Source organism: Oryx dammah, unplaced genomic scaffold, assembly GCF_014754425.2.
Source record: "Oryx dammah isolate SB20612 unplaced genomic scaffold, SCBI_Odam_1.1 HiC_scaffold_26, whole genome shotgun sequence".
Lineage (NCBI taxonomy): Eukaryota > Metazoa > Chordata > Mammalia > Artiodactyla > Bovidae > Oryx > Oryx dammah.
Genome location: NW_024070210.1, coordinates 41,646,794 through 41,666,164, shown reverse-complemented (window position 1 = coordinate 41,666,164; position 19,371 = coordinate 41,646,794). Strand labels below are relative to the sequence as shown.

Below are 19,371 nucleotides of genomic sequence, written 5' to 3'. Positions count from 1 at the left end.
GTGTGTTAGTTGCTCAGTAATGTCCAACTATTTGCAACCTCATGGACTATAGCCCACCAGGCTCCTCTGTCCATGGAATTTTCCAGGAAAGAGTACTGGAGGGGTAGCGATTCCCTTCTCCAGGGGATCTTCCTGACCCAGGGATTGAACCTGGGTCTTCTGCTTTTCAATTCAATATGACTTCATCTTAACTTGATTACATAAGTAAAGATGCTAGTTCAGATAAGGTCACATTCTGAGGTTCCAGGTAGACATGAATTAAGAGGGATGCTATTCAACCTAGTACAGTCAAATGAAAACTAAACTGGATATCACATCAGGAGACTACAATTTTAATTCCAATGGGGCTTCTACTTCAATGCTAAAGTTTGGAAAATCATTTTCCCTTGGATCCTCATCTGTAAGATTAGAAAATTTGAACTAGATATTCCTTATAGGTCCCTTCCAGATCAAAAATGCTTACATTTAATTTTATACTGTTAAATCATCTCAAGTCACTTCTATGAAGGCCTACTACTGTTTGTAGTCCCACAATACATTGTATCTGAGTAATAACAGCAAGACAGTAAATATCTAATAGACCTACCATATTCAAGACATTAATCAATTAAATAATTGATCTTAAAAATCAGCTAGTTACAATAAACAAAATCATACCAAAAAATTTAAGAAAAGAAATTTATTATAATGATAAAAAGATACACTGAATATTCTTGGAAGTTATTCAAGATGACCTCCTAGAACTGGGACAGCCATCAGAAACTCTATTTACTGATGAGTGGGGCTGTGTTTCCTCCCTGTTGATTGTTTGGTCTGGAGCCTGCAGCCTGGTGGGTGGGGCTAATGGTTGCCTCTGGGAGAGCTCACCATCAGGGCCCTTGATCCTGCAGTGAGCCACAGCTGCCCCCTGCCTCCAAAGGAGACCCTCCAATACTAGCAGGTAAGTCCGGCCCAGTACCCTATGGGGTCACTGCTTTTTTCCCCTCTGGGTCCTGGTGTGCAAAAGACCCTGTGTGCTCCCTCCAAGAGTGGAGTTTCTGTTTCCTCCAGGCTTGGGGAATTCCTGTGATCAAACCACACTGGCCTTCAAAGGCAGATTCTCTGGGGTTTCCTCTTCCTGTTGCTGGACCTCAAGGCTGAGAAGCCTGACATGGGGCTCATTCTTTTACTTCTGTGGGAGAATTTCTGTGGTATAATTGTTTTCCAGTTTGTGAGGCACCCACCCAGGAGGTATGGCATTAGATTTTATCACAATTATGCCCCTCCATCTTGTTGTGGCTTCTTAATTGTCTTGGATGTAGGGTATTTTTTGGTAGGTTCCAGGATTTGGGGAAATAGCTGTTTAGCAGTTAGTTGTGACTTTGGTGTTCTCATCAGAACGAGTGAGCTCACGTCCTTCTCCACCATCTCGAGCTCTCCTAGGTCATCCAGGAAGCCAGAGCTAATGTTTGTTTTGTTTGTCTGTTTGTTTCTATTTATTTATTTATGTTTGGTTGTTCTGGGTCTTTGTTGCTTTACACAGACTTTCTCTAGTTGCAGCAAGCAGGTGCTACTATAGGTCACAATGTGTAAGCTTCTCATTATGGCAGCGTCTCTTGCGGATCACAGGCTCTAGGCACATGGGCTTCAGTAGCTGCAGGATGCAGACTCAGTGGCTGTGGCTCTTGGGATCTAGAGCATGGGCTCAACAGTTGTGGTACTTGGGCTTAGTTGCTCTGCAGCATGTGGAATCTTCCTGGGCCAGGGATCAAACTCGTGTCCCCTGCGTTGGCAGGCGGGTTCTTACCCACTGCACCAACAGGGAAGTCCCAGAGCTGATGTTATAGTGGAATTTTCATCAGCATTCTGCATCCATTCAGATGCTAGCTTCTTGTATTTGTCCTACAGAGATGAAGAGTCTTTTAGTTAGTTGTTTAAATCATCTCCACTACAGACGACCATTCAAGGATATAAAGTCTTCTTCCTTCTCATTGTTTCACTATTCCAGACTTCTATTATTTTCTGCGTGCATAAACTAGACAAACCACTAGCTAAGAAAATGGGGGCTAATAAAACACAAAATAAGAAATGACAAGGATGAGACAACATTAAACAAAAGAAATTTTATAGGTCAAAAGAGGGACTTCCTTGGTGGTCCAGTGGCTAAGACTCTGCACTCCCAATGCAGGAAACAAGGGTTTGATCCCTGGTCAGAGAACTAGATCCTGTGTGCCACAACTAAAGATCCCACACGCTGCAAGTAAAACCTGGCATAGCCAAATAAATAAATAAATAATAAAAAAGTACTTTGTAGAAAAGCCAAGTACTCTCTCTTTTGTCACCAACCAAACCACAGCACACCAGCTCCATCTCCTAACCACTACAAAAACCTCATGCTAGTCTCTTTTCCTTGTTCTCTCAAGCCACTTTTGATCAATTTGGGTGGCCTGCTCCGCCCTCCCCAGAAAATCTCATTATGTGAATAATAAACTTTTCATACTCTCTTCTTCATGTGGTATTACCAGTCTCAATATTCAAACCAAATTTGGGGGTGGGGGGTCCATCCTGTTTCTGTGAGATAGCCACAGTAGAAATCCTACAGAAAATGGATAATTTCCTAGGGAAATACAATTTATAAAAACAGATCCATTTCCATAGAATAAATAAATTCATCAAAGACCCACCGACACATATGCATTAAGCCCAGATGTTTTATAAGAGAATTCTACACAAGCATGATCATCAGATAGCCCATATGTTCCACAAGTTGTTCCAGAGCATGGAAAAATAAAGAAAAATGGCCTAATTCTTGTTATGAATCAAGTGTAGCATGGATACCTAAACCAGATAAACATAGTCCAAGAGAACGCAACTACAGACTAATGTCACTTTTGAATATTAATGCAAATGTAATTAATGAAAGATTAGTAAGTATAGGCAGCTCATTAAGAAAATAATTCAAGTGGAATTAACTCCAGGAATGCAAAGTTGAAAATATTAGGATAATCCATTAAAATAATATATCATATTAAATCTAAGAAGAAAAAAATTATAGGACTACTTTCATAAATGCTAAAAAGTCATAAAATTCATTCCCAAAGGTGTTTATCTTTTTTCTTAATTATTTATTTATTTTTGGCTGCACTGGGTCTCCGTTGAAGCTTGCAGGCTTTCTCTAGTTGTGAGGAGCAGGGACCACTCTAATTATGGCTTGTGGGCTTTAGATTGCAGACTCAGTAGTCGTGGCGCATAAGCTTAGTTGCCCCACGACATGTGGAATCTTCCCTGGACCAAGGACTGAATCCAGGTCCCCTGCATTGGCAGGCAGATTCTTAATCACTGGACCACCAGGGAAGTCCCCAAAGGTGTTTATCTTAACGTGATTACATATATTTCAGTCTTGAATCCAAGAGCTAATGAGGAAATTCTAGAGATATTTCCACTAAGATCAAAAATAAGACAAAAATTTCCACTGTCTCCACATCTAATCACACAGTACTGGAGATACAGGTAATGCAATTAGGCACTTCAGTCCAGTCATTCAGCCGTGTCCAACTCTTTGTGACCGCATGGACTGCAGCACACTAGGCTTTCCTGTCCATCACCAACTCCTAGAGTTTGCTCAGGCTCATGTCCATCAAGTCAGTGATGCCATCCAACCATCTCATCCTCTGTCGTCCCCTTCTCCTCCTGCCTTCAATCTTTCCCAGAATCAGGATCTTTTCCAAGGAGTCAGTTCTTCCAATCAAGTGGCCAAAGTACTGGAGTTTCAGCTTCAGCAACAATCCTTCCAATGAATATTCAGGATTGATTTCCTTTAGAATTGACTGGTTGGATCTCCTTGCAGTCCAAGAGACTCTCAAGAGTCTTCTCCAAAACCACAGTTCAAAAGCATCAATTCTTCAATGCTCAGCTTTCTTTATACTCCAACTCTCACATCCATACATGACTACTGGAAAAACCATAGCCTTGACTAGATGGACCTTTGTTCATAAAGTAATGATTCTGCTTTTTAATATGTTGTCTAGGTTGGTCATAGCTTTTCTTCCAAGGAGCAAGAGTCTTTTAATTTCATGGCTGCAGTCACCATCTGCAGTGATTTTGGAGCCCAAGAAAATAAAGTCTCTCACTGTTCCATTGTTTCCCCATCTATTTGCCATGAAGTGATGGGACTAGATGCCATGATCTTAGTTTTCTGAATGTTGAGTTTTAAGCCAACTTTTTCATTCTCTTCTTTCACTTTCATCAAGAGGCTCTTTAGTTCTTCTTCGTTTTCTACCATAAGGGTGGTGTCATCTGCATATCTGAGGTTATTGATATTTCTCCCAGCAATCTTGATTCCAGCTTGTGCCTCAGCCAGCCAGCATTTCTCATGATGTACTCTGCATATAAGTTAAACAAGCAGGGTGACAATATACAGCCTTGATGTACTCTTTTTCCTATTTGGAACCAGTCTGTTGTTCCATGTCCAGTTCTAACTGTTGCTTCCTGGCCTGCATACAGATTTCTCAGGAGGCAAGTAAGGTGGTATTTCCATCTCTTGAACAATTTTCTACAGTTTGCTGTAATCTACACAGTCAAAGGTTTGGGCGTAATCAATAAAGCAGAAGTAGATGTTTTTCTGGAATTCTCTTGCTTTTTCTATGATCCAAAGGATGTTGGCAATTTGATCATTAGACAAGAGAAATAAATTAAAAATCAAAAAAGAAGTAAAACTATCTCTACTTGGAGACAATACAGTAGGATATCTAAATTCCAGAGAACTAATGCTAAAACCAACTTAAATAATAAAAGAATTCACAAAGACAGCAGAATATAAAATAAATATCCAAATATGAATACCCTTCCTATGCAAAAACAGTCACCAGTTAGTACTACAATAGTAGAGCATACCTATTCACAGCAACAAAAAAACACTAAATATTTAGGAATAAACTTAACAAGAAATATGTAAAATTTATTTAAGAAAAGCTTTAAACACTCTTGAAAGAGATAAAATAGTTTCAAAGAAATGGAAAGACATCCCTTGTTCTTGGATAAAATGACCCAACATCATAAGGATAATTATTCCCAAGTTAACTTATAAATTTAATGCAATCCTCCCAAAAAATACCAATGAGCTTTTCTTATAGAGACAGACAAATTGATATAACAATTCAAACTAATTTGAAAATTTGTGGAAAACTAACATGCAGAAACAGTGGAGAAAACATTTTAAAAAAGAAACACTATCAGGAAGGAATAGCCCTACCAAACATTAAAACATACTATAAAGCTTCTGTAATGAAAACAGTGATGCTTCACTACATATAGAGACAAGCAGACTTCACCAGAATAAAAGGTTCAGAAATAGATTCAAGTACATATAGAAATCTAGTCTATAAGGAAACTGGCATCTCAAATCAAGATGCAAAGTAATAAACAATGCTAGTACAACTGGTAAAATTTTTGGAAAAGATAAAATTAGGTATATCTCTTACACAAGAATAAACTCCAAGTGGATCAGGCACTAGGAAGAAATGAAAGTGAATTTCAGTATAACTCAACAAAGAGAAAAGTTTCTCTAACTATGACTCAAAATTCTGAGGCAACTTTTAAACTGACAGATTTGACTACAAAAGATTTTTAGAAACATTTACATGGCAGAAATGTCATAATCAAAATCAAAAGAAAACTAGCAAACTAAGAGAATATATTTACAGCATATGTTACAGATATATTCTTTATATTTTTTACAAAAACTCTGAAACCATAACACTCCTAGAACAGAACATAGGCAGGATATTCTTTGACATAAATCATAGCAATATTTTTTTGAATTTGTCTCTTAAGGCAAAAGAAATAACAGCAAAAATAAATAAATAATATCTAATTAAATTTAAATGCTTTTGCACAGCAAAATGAATTATCAACAAAATGAAAAAACAACCTAATCAATGGGAGAAAATATTTGCAAATGAAATGACCAATAAAGGGTTAATATCCCACATACATAAACAGCTAATACAACTATATATCAAAAGATAGTCCAATTAGAAAATCAGCAGAAAACCTGAATATATATTTTTTTCAAAAAAAGACACACAGATGGCCACCAGGCACATGAAAAGATTGTCAACATCACTAGTCATCAGAGAAATGCAAATCAAAACCACAACGAGATAATACCTCACCCCCATCAGAATGGCTATCATCCAAAAGACACAAATGTTAGCAAGGATGTGGAATAAACGGAATCACTGTACACTGTTGGTAGGAATGTAATTTGGCACAGCCACTATGGGAAAAAGTATGTTGGCTCCTCAAAGAAACTAAAAATACTACTACCACATAATCCAGAAATTTCACTGCTGGGTATATATCCAAAGAAAATGAAAACACTAATTCAAAGAGATACATGTACTCCCAATGTTCATAACAGCATTATTTATAATAACCAACATACAGAAACAACCAAAATATCCATTAATAGATGAATATGATAGATATATATATACACACTCAGTAGAATATTACTCAGAAAAAGAACAAAAATCTGCCTTTTGCAACAATGTGCATAGACCTAAGAATATTATGCTTAGTGAAATAAGTCAGAGAAAGACAAATACTCTATGTTGTCACTTACATGTGGAATTTTAAAAGTAAAGCAAATGAATGTATATAACAAAGCATAAACAGACTCACAGATATAGAGAACAAGTAAGTGATTACCAATGGGGAGAAGGAAGCAAGGAGGAGCAAGATAGGGCCATGGGATTAAGAGACATAAACTACTAAGTATAAAATAGATGAGCAACAAGGATATATTGTACAGCAAAGGGAAATATAGCTGATTATTTAGTAATAACTTTAAATGGAATATAATCTATAAAAATATTGAATCACTATGTTGTACACCTAAAACAAATATAACATTGTAAATCAACTACAATTTTAAAAACTCAAAAACTGAAGTGAAAAATGAACAAAAATCTGATAGAAAAATGTGCGAAAGAACAGAAAATTCATAAATGAACCTTAAGCACATGAAATTAGAGATATGTAAATTAAAACTACACCATGATACTATAGGACTGGTGAATATTAAAAAGTAACAACACACTCTGTTGGTGAAGTTCTGTGGAAAGAGGTACTGGGTTGGGAATGCAAAGCAGGACAACACATTTGAAGGTGAATTGGGCAAAACTTTGTATCTAACAAAAATACACTGGCACTAAATTTAGCCAACAAGCCTATGTGAAAAATTTACCCTAAAGGTATTCTCCAGCAATATGAAAATACATATTCATGAGATTACTCATTACAGAATTGTTGTAACTGCAAAACACTAGAAACAACCTGCATGTATGCGTGCTAAATTGCTTCTGACAAGTCTGACTCTTTGCAATCCCATCGACTATAGCCCACCATGCTACTCTGTCCAAGGAATTGTCCAGGCAAGAACAGTGGAATGAGTTGCCATTTCCTCCTCCAGAGGATCTTCCCTACCCAGGGATCGAACCCTCCTCTCTTACATATCCTGCACTGGCAGGCAGGTTCTTTACCACTAGTGCCACCTGGGAAGATAAGGTATGGTCTATTTACAAAATGAAGTAATATGAAACTATTAAAAAAGAATATAGCTTCTAGAAATTTTTATCAAGTGATTGTCATAAAATTTTGTTATAAGAAAGAAGCAAAGTGAAGCACTGAGATGGCTTCTTCCAGTGAGTCAACTCTTTGCATGAGGTGGCCAAAGTACTGGAGAGAGTTGACTCACTGGAAAAGACTCAGATGCTGGGAGGGATTGGAGGCAGGAGGAGAAGGGGACGACAGAGGATGAGATAGCTGGATGGCATCACCAACTCGATGGACATGAGTTTGGGTAAACTCCAGCAGTTGGTGATGGACAGGGAGGCCTGGTGTGCTGCAATTCATGCGGTCGCAAAGAGTCAGACACAACTGAGCAACTGAACTGAACTGAACTGACCCAAACTGAGGAGTTAAAATTCCCCATCCCTGCTTGACTTTGACAGGATAGAGAAACAGAAAAGAGAAACATACAAAGTAGTTGGAAATAATCCCCTTAACAAGACCCAGAAAAGATTATGTGTTAGTCCTGTAAGACCTTTAAAAAAAAATTTTTTTTTCATAAATGGTTCTAATAGAAGTGGTGGAAAGCCTTCCCATCCAATTTTGGGAATAGTATAACCCTTCTACTAACACAAGTAGCCCCCAAAAGCAAACTATAGGCTGCTCTCACTTGTTAAAATGGTATAAAAAAATCTAAATAAAATATTGGTAAATTTAATCCAACATATATTATTTTATATATGTTACCAGAGCTTTTTCCAGGAATATGAAGTAGGACTAGGATCTATGTTGATTAAATGTACTATTCCAACATAATAAAAGGGAAAAAACTCGATAACTCCATGATCTCAAAATAAGCAGATTCATATGTATATATATATGTATGTATATATAGGTCTTCCCTGATAGCTCAGTTGGTAAAGAAACTGCCTGCAATGCAGGAGACCCCAGTTTGATTCCTGGGTCGGTAAGAGCCCTTGGAGAAGGGGTAGCTCCATGATCTCAAAATATGCAGATGTATATATATACACACACACATATATATATATACATATATTTATGTATATATAGGGCTTCCCTGATAGCTCAGTTGGTAAAGAATCCACCTGCAATGCAAGAGACCCTGGTTCAATTCCTGGGTTGGGAAGATGCCCTAGAGAAGTGATAGGCTACCCACTCCAGTATTACTGGGCTTCCCTTGTGGTTCAGCTGGTAAAGAATCCACCTGCAATCTGGGAGACGTGGTTCAATTACTGGGTTGGGAAGATCCTCTGGAGAAGGGAAAGGCTACCCACTCCAGTGTAATTTAAAGGACATTCCTGAGTTTTTAACAAAAGGTTAAATTTAAAAGAAAATAGCTCTTGACATACTAGAAAAAAAGATAATGTCCTTAATTTAATTAAGGCTACTTGCCAGAAATAGCAAACATCACATATTTGATGACAAAAATATTAGAAGCTTTCCCATTAAAATCAAAATCAAGACAAGGATACTATTATTCAACACTCTAACACACTACATAAAATATAAAATGTCTATACGACAAAAACATGAAGTCAAAGGAAAATTGCTAAACTGGGAATAATATACCTAAAACATATAAAACATCATACAGGTTTATTCAAAAATATTTATTCGAAACATATATACATACATACATAGTTTCTAAAAACTAACTAGAATCAAACAATCTAGTAACATCTTTTTGGGGGGTGGGTGGCAGCAACTATTAAATTTTTATTTTATTTTTTGAAACTATCAAAATTTTAAATGTTTATTACCTTTGACCTAGGTTCCATTTTCATGAACGAGCTTAAGGAAAAATAAAAAATGCTTAAGGATAAATATATAAAGATTTTTACTGCAGCAATGCAGCAATATTTGTGAGTGAAAAATTGGAAACTTCAATGTATACTCTAATAATTGAGTGGTTAAATAGACATATTAGTACTATGAAATAGTCATTAAAAAATAAAATACATCTTTATAGAGTGATACACCAGAATCTCTAAGAAATATTATTAAGTGGAAAAAAGTAAATTAAAGAAAATGAAATATGATTCTACTTATATGAATATAATACAATTTTTATAAAAATGTTAACAATAATATTATAAAGATACAATGATACCAAAAGGATACAATGATGTTACAAGGAAACAAAACAAATCAAACTTCTAAGAAGGGAAGTAAGAATTGGCAGTAAGGATAAGAATCAGATTATAAGAAAAAGAGCTGTAGGGTTTTCAGGCTTTACTGACTATACTTTTAAAAAATTCAAATCTTTCATATTAAGAATGTGTTTATACAGCACCATTAATCATAGAGCCAAAAGGTGGAAGAAACCGAAATGCCCATCAATTGATGAATGGATAAACAAAATGTTATATGTCAATACAATGGAATATTATTCAATCATAAAAAGGAATAACATATTGATAACATGTTACAACATGGTTGAACTTGAAACATTGTATTAAGTGAAAGAAGCCAGTCACACACTTACACAAAAACATATCTGATTCCATTTATTTGAAAGGTCTAGAATAAGCAAATCTACAAAGAGTATATTAGAATTTGCTTAGGGCTTGCAGGTATCAAGGAAGTGAAAGCTTAACAGATGCAGAGTTCTTTGTGGGGGATGGGGATGGGAATGTTCTAAGTTTGATTATGGTGATGGTTGCACAATCCTGTGAATATACCAAAAATGATTTAATTGTAAATTCTAAACAATTGAACTATATAGTATATGAATTTTATATCAATAAAGCTGTTACCAAAAAGCAATAGTAATCTAACAATTTAAAATTTAATCTCATGGGACTTCCCTTGTGGTCTAGTGGTTAAGAATCCACCTTCCAATACCTGGGATGTGGGTTCAATCTCTGATGAGGGAACTGGGATCTCATATACCATGGGGAAACTAAGCCTGTGTACCACAACTAAGACCTGATGTAAGCAAGCATAAAAATAAATAATAAAATAAAAATTTTTTAAAACTAAAAAATTTTTTTTTTTTAAATAAAACAGTCTCAAAGAGAAGGAAAAGAGAAGAGAATGCACAGAAACTTAGATCAGTAGTTCATTTTATCAGGAGTGAATTCAGTTTAGATAGTACATCTATAAATCGATCTATTTAGAACAGCGGTTCTAAATGCAAAGAAATGCTAAGAATGAAAACTTAGAACAGTGGGATCTGAAGTACAGGAAGCAAGCAAGATTGGAATACAGAAAAAGAAATTAGAGTTTCTATTTCCATTTGATTTTTTTATGACTAAAAAAGAAATTAAGTTTACTAAAATATATGATGTGGTTAACTAGTTCCTTTACTCAGAAGGTCACGTGCCCTGGTGGCTCAGATGGAAAAGCATCTGCCTGCAATGTGGGAGACCTGGGTTCGATCCCTGGGTCGGGAAGATCCCCTGGAGAAGGAAATAGCAACCCACTCCAGTACGCTTGCCTGGAAAATGCCATGGATGGAGAATCCCGGTGGGCTACAGTCCATGGGGTCGCAAAGAGTTGGACACAACTGAACAACTTCATGTTCTTAAAAAAAAAAAAAATGTGTCCTGTGAAGCTGAAAAGGCATTGCCAACTAAAATTGACTCCTGCCATCTACCTCTATAAGGATTAAAAGCAAGCTGCTGTGACCACTGACCTTCAACATACCCTGAAAGGAGTTCAGGGAGGAGATCAGGAATGAGGCACTTAATGCTCTGGGGAAAACCGGCAGAACAGGCCTTCAGATAGATATTTTCAGAAGATTTTATGAGTCCAATTCTTGCATCTCCTCATATTTAGAAAAGTATTAACATCCTTCATGGTGACATCTGCTCCTTGTGACTAGCAGTAACCTTCATGAGACTAGCAGCAACTTTCTGCAAAATAATGTTTGCTTGATAACAAGTAGTCCACTTCACCAAAATCACACACATACTGACCTTCTGTCCCACCTCTTCAGAGCAGTTTCTAAGAGTTATCTGAAATGCTGCCTCCCAGGCTATCGTCCTCATTATGTCCCAAATAAAACTTAACTCACAACTCTCATGTTGTGTGTTTTTCCAGTTGACAGTATTCTGAAGAAAGAGCAGAAGTTCCAAAAAAGGACAATCTGATAATGGGCACTCATGCATGTTTTTCCCTTTCAGCATATTGTAACATATGACCAGTTAGATGGGTTTGTAGATATATTATCTAGACTTAACTGGACTCACTCCTGATAAAATGAATAAGTGGCTCAAACATTGCTTGAAGTTAATAACTATATTAAGTGGAAAACAAGAAAATGGCAAAGTGCACCATTACCAGACTACTAGATGACCTCTTCTGTAGCTAGCACAGAACACTAAATATTAACAACAAATGTCTGCTGCATAAACAACAGGGCTTTCCAGGTGGTGCCAGTGGTAAAGAGCCCACTGGACAATGCAGGAGATGTAAGAGACACAGGTTGGATCCCTGGGTCAGGAAGATCCCCTGGAGGAGGGCATGGCAATCCACTCCAGTATTCTTGCCTGGAGAATCCAATAGACAGAGAAACCTGGCGGGCTACAGTCCCCAGGGTCGCAAAGAGTCAGACAGGACTGAAGCAACTTAGCACACATGCATGCACGGATAAATACTGTAAAGGTCCTTTAAGGCAAGAAACAACTCAAAGGAAATTTAGTAAACAGTTCTTCACTTTTAGTATATGTTACCATCCCCCTTCTCATAGGGTAACTAGAGAAATATCAAGCATTATGACTAAAATGGCATAAAATGGAAACACAAATAATATATGACACTTCTAACTCATCTAAGGCTGTGCTGGTCCTCAGAATCAAAAATTACATATCCTTCTCATAACTAAAGACCCACTCTTTGATGTTTCAAGGGTGAAAAAGCATTTTCAAGTTTTAGTATGCTGTAATATTGTTAACTGTCACATGACAGTCATAAACCAGGAAGTAGAGAGAACTTTACGACTTAATTATAGAGAAAAAAGTTAACAGAGAACAAACACCAAAAATAGAAACAACAAAAGGGGAGCAAAGTCAACCTTAGAAAAGCTATCGAGCAAATACCCAGCAGGTGGAGATTTCTGTCCTATGTCAGAAACAAGTATTTCCATTAGGTATTTGCAAGATGACCGCAAATGAAAATATCCCCCAGGTGGTATCACTGAAGCTGATAATTATTCTGTAGCTAGGTACTGGCAGCAGATTAATTCCCTAAGTGAAGGGGCATAAATTGCACTATTTGTTTAAAAGGATGCAGAGACCAAGGGGGTTTTTTGATTTGGCAGTCATTTTCCTGTTTTTGTTTTGGCTGTATTTTATTGCTTTCAATATTTTAAAAGGAAGACTTTAAAAAGCACTATCAGCTGGCAGGCAAAACAGAGAAGAGGTTCAAAATTAATTTAGGTTTTTCTGCTAAAGCCCAGCAGAAAATGTCCCACCCTTCTGCAGGGGAAAGAAGGATCTGCATGGATAAAGCAAGACACACACCCCTTGGTAGTGGAACAAGGTTGGACAGACTTTGCGGCGCGGTCTTCTTACAATCCCAGCCAAGTGACCTTGTAACATCCCAAGGATTCTGTCTGCTCCTGGAAGAGCCGAAAGCCCTGACAGCCTCTACATCTACCCAACCCAAGCAATCCGAAAGCGCGGGCATCTCCTCTCCCCCACCTGGGATGTTCCGCCACCTGGACTCGACGCACGGCGGGGCCCTCCGTAGCCATATTTTGCTAATCCTTTATTCTGCAGTTTCAACCGGCGAAGCAAGACTTCCGAGGTAATCACGGGACATCTGCAGCAGGAGCCCTTTCTTCCGGGAGACACCGGCATTCACCCCGCGGAAATCCTGCCTCTTCGCTGAGGTGGCTGCTTCCAGTCGGCCCCTCCCGTGGCTCCTCCTCCCTGGGCTCCGGGTCTCGGAGCCTTCCCGACAGCTGTCAGGTATTGCGGCCTTGCTGCTCCGAGCCCCTGAGCCCAGCACAGCTAAAGAGGTGTTCTTTCTGCATCCTGAGCATAAGTCTGAGCACAGAATTATAACTTGGCACCTTAGTTTGCTTTTATTATTATTATTGTTAGAAGGTCTTTTTTTTTCTTTAATGGCCAGCAGCAACTCAACCCAAGTAAGACTAAACTGTTTATTTATTGCTTCTTAAATAGATTACTTCAAAAATTAGACTATCACATTGATACAGAGCTTGACTTAAACATATTTGCATTTATTTCCAGAATAGAGGCATTGGTGGGCCTTCCCAGAACATAACAATGAAAAGAAGAAAATACATGTCTTTCCAAATGCCAGATACCCTTAGACTCCAGTTCAACACCTTGCTTTTTCACTTGCCTAGAGACATCTCAGATACTCTATCTCAAGAAGCACACCACCCCCATCCACCTCCTCACTCTTATTATATTACTGCTTTCTTTCCTTCATTGTTCTCACAAGTTCCGCATATTTATTGTCTGTCTCACCACTTTCACCATCACTACCACTAGAAGGTAAACAACTTGAAGGTAGGAAGTGTGAATCCCCAGCACCTAGAACAGTACTTGGGAGACTGGTTTTCTAATCAGCGAGTAAGATGAGCTGAATGAATGACTGAAAGGTAAAATGACTTGCCTTTAAGGTTACACTGTTAATTGGTAGCAAAACTTGAATTAAACTTCAAGTCTATTAACGCTCTAGTGTACTTTGTATCTCTGAATGCTGAGACTAAACCCATGTGAAGCCAGGTACCAATACACCTATCCCAAGTTTTCCTATTTGAAGAAGTTTGGGCTGACATACCCAAAACAATAAGATTACTGGCATACTCCAGAGACATTCAACAATTTGCCATTCCTGAACTTCTATATGTGTGTGTTGGGGAAGGGTAAAAGGGAAATGAAGGCTGAAGTAGGAACTGACAGTGTCAAAGGCTAGCTAAAAGGACTGCACCGCCCCCCTCCCCGCCACCCTGAGCTGTTACTGTAAATGAAACATCATAGAAACAACATTGGTCTGGTCTCAGATCTGCTGCTGCTACTGCTGCTAAGTCACTTCAGTTGTGTCCAACTCTGTGCAACCCCATAGACGGCAGCCCATCAGGCTCTGCCATCCCTGGGATTCTCCAGGCAAGAACACTGGAGTGGGTTGCCATTTCCTTCTCCAATGCATGAAAGTGAAAAGTGAAAGTGAAGTCACTCAGTCATATCCTACTCTTTGTGACCCCATGGACTGCAGCCTACCAGGCTCCTCCGTCCATGGGATTTTCCAGGCAAGAGTACTGGAGTGGGTGGCCATTGCCTTCTCCAGGTCTCAGAGCTACTCTCTCACTATTATTTCAGTCCCTCCTTATCACTTGGAAATGAAGCAGTTATATCTCTTTTTTTGATCCCCAATAAATCCCAGTAGGATGGTTATTATGGTTTACTCTTGAGTAAGGCTCACTTACTGTCATCTCTGTAAATAGGTTTGAATGTGGAAAGACCCTAAGTGAGAAAAAAAATGTAAAATTCTTAGGAACATCAGTAAACATGGAAAAGGAAAGTATGTCAGATATATTTCTAACACACTTTCTATGGTCATTGAAAAATAAGTAAATTTTGAAGTTCTGAAAAGACTATGTTTTAAAAATTGCCCCAAACAAGCTCGTTTTATATGCTTTGTTTGTTCTCACAACTTGCAGGATCTTAGTTCCTGGACCAGGGATTGAATGCCAAACCTGGCCCCAGCAGTGAAAGCACCATGAAGGAAATCCCTGGCAGTCCTCAGCGCTTTCATTACTGGGGCCTGGGTTTAGGATTCAGTCTCTGATTAGGGAGCTGTCTATGGGGTCGCACAGAGTCAGACACAACTGAAGCGACTTAGCAGCAGCAGCAGCAGCAGCAGTAGGGAACTAAGATCCTGCAAGTTGCACAGTGTGGCAAAGAGAAGGAGAAAGAAAATATTGACTATGGATGCTCTGGTTCATAAAAGAATATTATCTATTAAATGTGTATTTGATGGTCAAATATTAACTTTGATAAATGAAACATGATGGCAAATTATTAGGCAAATCTTAAATACATTTCTATTGCAGTCTCAGCAAAACTGATACAGACTAGAAAGCACCTTTTAGAGCAACTAGTAAAACTCCCTTTTTTGAAATGATGTCCCCAAAGTGAAAGAGTAAAGGCTGGAATCAAAACCCAGGTCCTAGACTCCTACCCCAGCCTATTCTGAATGTGTGACCTCTGATGAGACCCTGAGACCTTACTGAAGTATGCTTTAAAAAATTATTGAGACAATTAGTAATTTTTGTCCCCAAATTAAAGTGTATACCTTGTAATTTTAATAAAACATTGCTCTTAAAATAACATTTTCAAACTACTAAAGAACTCCAAATAGAAACCAAAAACCAAAATTAACATTACTTTCGTATACTATCTTCCTTATGCCAGGCTTCCTGATACGTAAGTAAGCACTCCACATATTATTATTCTCTTTAAATCTTTCCAACAACCTTATGAAGTGAAAAAATATTGTTCTTTTTTCAATTTTAAGATATTCCTTTGGTCCTTATTAGACCTATCCGACAAACGTTTAATGTCTAAATTTTACAGAATTTTTATTTTCACAAATCTTGAACCTCTCAGTTCTTTATTTTTGGCATGTGGTGTGCTCAAGGTGCTTCAGTCATGTCTGACTGTTTGTGACCCCATGGACTGTAGCTTGTCAGGCTCCTCTGTTCTTGGGATTTTTCAGGTAAGAACACTGGAGTGGGTTGCAACCATTTCCTCCTCCAGGGGATCTTCCCAACCCAGGGATGGAACCTGCATCTCCTGCAGTTCCTGCACTGCAGGCAGAATCTTTACCTCTGAGCCACCTGGGAAGCCCTTTTATACATGGCCACACTTATAATAAGGTTTAGTCTAAATTATAAACCAACATAGGAATAAGGATAGAGATGAAAGACTGAGGGTAGAGACAAGATAGGTACAGATTCTGAGAAGTAGGAAAAATCTGAAGGAAATAGGGGAAAGCTCTGGTTTAAAAGTCAAAAGGAATAAACAGGAGTCTCTGAAATCTGAAATCAATTGTTAAAAAGTAGAAGTTTGATAGTCCCCAAAATTAAAAGGAGGTTGTATGGGGAATAGCAAAGGGAATACAGACACAGCATTCCATGCACAAATTATCTGTCAATTGTCAGTTGAAGATTGTGCTGCTTTAGCTAACAGGGGAATCACAGAAGGATTAATGCAAAACATACTGAAAGAACTTGCTGATTTCAGTAAAGAAAAGAAACAAAAACAATCTTTGAATTATAGTATAATTGTGTCAGCTCCCTACTTGGACTCCACACATACCTCTTGCTGAAAAGCACATTCATGGACTTCCCTGGCAGAGCAGTGGTTTAAGACTCCATGTTTTGACTGCAGGTTGTATGGGTTCCATCTCTGGTCGGGGAACAAAGATTCTGCATGTGGCATGGCAAAAAAAAAAAAAGTGTGTTCATGGCACAAATGGCAACCCACTCCAGTACTCTTGCCTGGAGAATCCCATGGATGGAGGAGCCTGGTGGGCTGCAGTCCACGGGGTCGCCAAGAGTCAGGCACGACTGAGCGACTTCCCTTTCACTTTTCACTTTTCACTTTCATGCATTGGAGAAGGAAATGGCAACCCACTCCAGTGTTCTTGCCTGGAGAAGCCCAGGGACGGGGGAGCCTGGTGGGCTGCCATCTATGGGGTCGCACAAAGTCGGACACGACTGAAGTGACTTAGCAGCATGGCACAAAGCTAGGGAGGTACGGTCACCATTTGGGGTGAGAATAAACATGAATGGGCATTAGAGATACGAAAATGGCAAATAACATTGCAAGAGATTTTTCAAAAGCCAATGTAAAAAAAAAGAAAGCTCTAATCATGCCTGTGTGCGCGCTTAGTCATTCATTCTCTTTTCGACGCCGTGGACTGTAGCCGGCAAGGTTCTGTTCATGGGATTTTCCAGGCAAGGTTATTGGAGTGGGTTGCCATCATCCTCCTGCAGGGGATCTTCCTGCCCCAGGGATCAAATGTGCATCTCCTGCATTGGTAGGCAGAGTCTTTACCACTGAGCCACCTGGGAAGCCCCTCCTACCATGCCTATAAGGTGGAAATGTGATGAGATCATGCAAAGTGTACTTATCAGAGGTCCCCTCAAGAAACAGTGGGTATTAAATGTCAGTAGAAATACTATTTTGAAAAGCCACTTAGGTCGGTTGGTAAAATCAAGAGATATGCTCCAACAATAGTCAGTCAGCAATTTGCCTTTGAAGGAGAGAGAGTTCCTTCCCTGAGAAAAAGTATATAGTTTACACTACAGCTGAATTGCATGACATAATGTTGTACTGTTTACTCCCCCAATTGATTTCTGGATCCATTTTTTACCCTTCTCTACCCTCCTGGAAGCTGATCTCTAGGGATGGTACCTGGGTTCCTTTACCTCTGGCTTCTGGTTGGGATTGGTCACTAGCAGGATATCAGAGGATAGTAAATAGAAAAATTGAGATATCTACCACTCCCCCTCTCCACTACAAACACACATAAATTCACTTGCTCCACCTCACCTTTGCTATAGTTATGGCAGTAGCTGTGTTTCCCTATAACCATAGCTGCTGTTGGAGGGTCCATCTTCCAGGACTCCCACTCCTGCTGGGCTCTGGTAAAACTGTTCCTTCCCTCTGCCCCTTTAAGCCTTCAAGAAATGGGATTTCCAGCCAGTTGCTAGTCCCTGTGTGTTTCACCATCCTTGTGGGGAAAGTTCCCTCAGCCTTATCCCCTCTCTGTAAATAGTTCTTTCAGTAAATTCTTTTCAGTTACCGCCCCATTTTCTCTCCAGTAAACCATGAGTTTCCTGTCCAGATTTGACTAATACAAAAAGAGTCCTCTGCTTTTCTGCCCTTTTAACACACAGTGTTCAGCTTAAGTAAATGCAGTAAAAAAAAAAAAGAAAGAAAGAAAGAAAAAATCTTTAGACAATTAGTCTGAAAGCACTCCAAATCATGAGCCTATTTGGGGTAACCACATGTCTCAATCTAGCAGTGAGGAATCATGAATGCTAGAATATACTTAAACACATCACATTTTCACTGAGAATGCTGAGTGTCAGGGGATTCAGAAATAAGATATTTAAGTCCTCAAGGAGCTTTCAGTTTAATAAGAATAAATACAAAATAATCATAATATAGGATAACATAAAATTACCAAAAACATATTTTTAAGGATCAAATTCTGTTGGGAATCAAATGGTCTATTGCCTTCAATAAAAGTGCCAAGATAATTCAATAAAGGATTATTTATTTGGACAAATAATGCTGGAACAATTTGATAACCATATGCAGAAAAAAAATAAACCTCTACATTTCCTTCACAGTATATATAAAAATTAAACTTGGACTAGGTCATAGATCTGAATGTACAAGTTTAAACTACATAAAACTTCCAGAAGAAAACTTAAATGTTAGTACACCTGAGTGTGGCAAATAATCCTTAAATACAACAAAAAGCATAAAGAACACTTACAACTCAATAGTAGTAAGACAATCCAATTTAAAAATGGGCAAAAGGATGCTCACTTTGGCAGCACATTTACTAAAGCAATCTAATTTTGTACATCAAAAGGGGGTTGGATAAAAAATATGTGGTACATATATACAATGGAATATTATTCAGCTGTAAAAAGAACAAAATAATGCCACTTGCAGCAACTTGAATGGACCTAGGGATTGTCACACTGAGTGAAGTAAGACACAGAAAGACAATTATATGGCTTATATGTGGAATTTTTTTTTAAACAGGTACAAATGAACTTATTTACCAAACAGAAGT

General features: G+C 38.3%; 1 protein-coding gene across 4 annotated transcripts in view; it reads right to left on the bottom strand.

Annotated features, from left to right (window-relative positions):
* The window catches only part of GALK2 (galactokinase 2), a 153,594-nt gene that overhangs the window by 122,992 nt on the left and 11,231 nt on the right, over positions 1-19,371 (bottom strand). Inside the window, exons 1-2 of one of the 4 annotated variants that reach the window (XM_040226481.1) lie at positions 13,218-13,411; positions 11,210-11,429 (exon numbers count right to left, since the gene is read on the bottom strand). The exons of 1 other annotated variant lie outside the window; for it this stretch is intronic. Coding sequence is in view for 1 of the 3 variants with exons in the window: in XM_040226479.1 (XP_040082413.1) it covers positions 13,218-13,270 (53 nt within the window). In the remaining 2 variants the exon portion in view is untranslated. Of the gene's footprint in view, positions 1-11,209; positions 11,430-13,217; positions 13,425-19,371 lie in introns of those variants that run through there. 2 more of the 4 variants (XM_040226482.1, XM_040226479.1) reach the window with 2 other exon arrangements.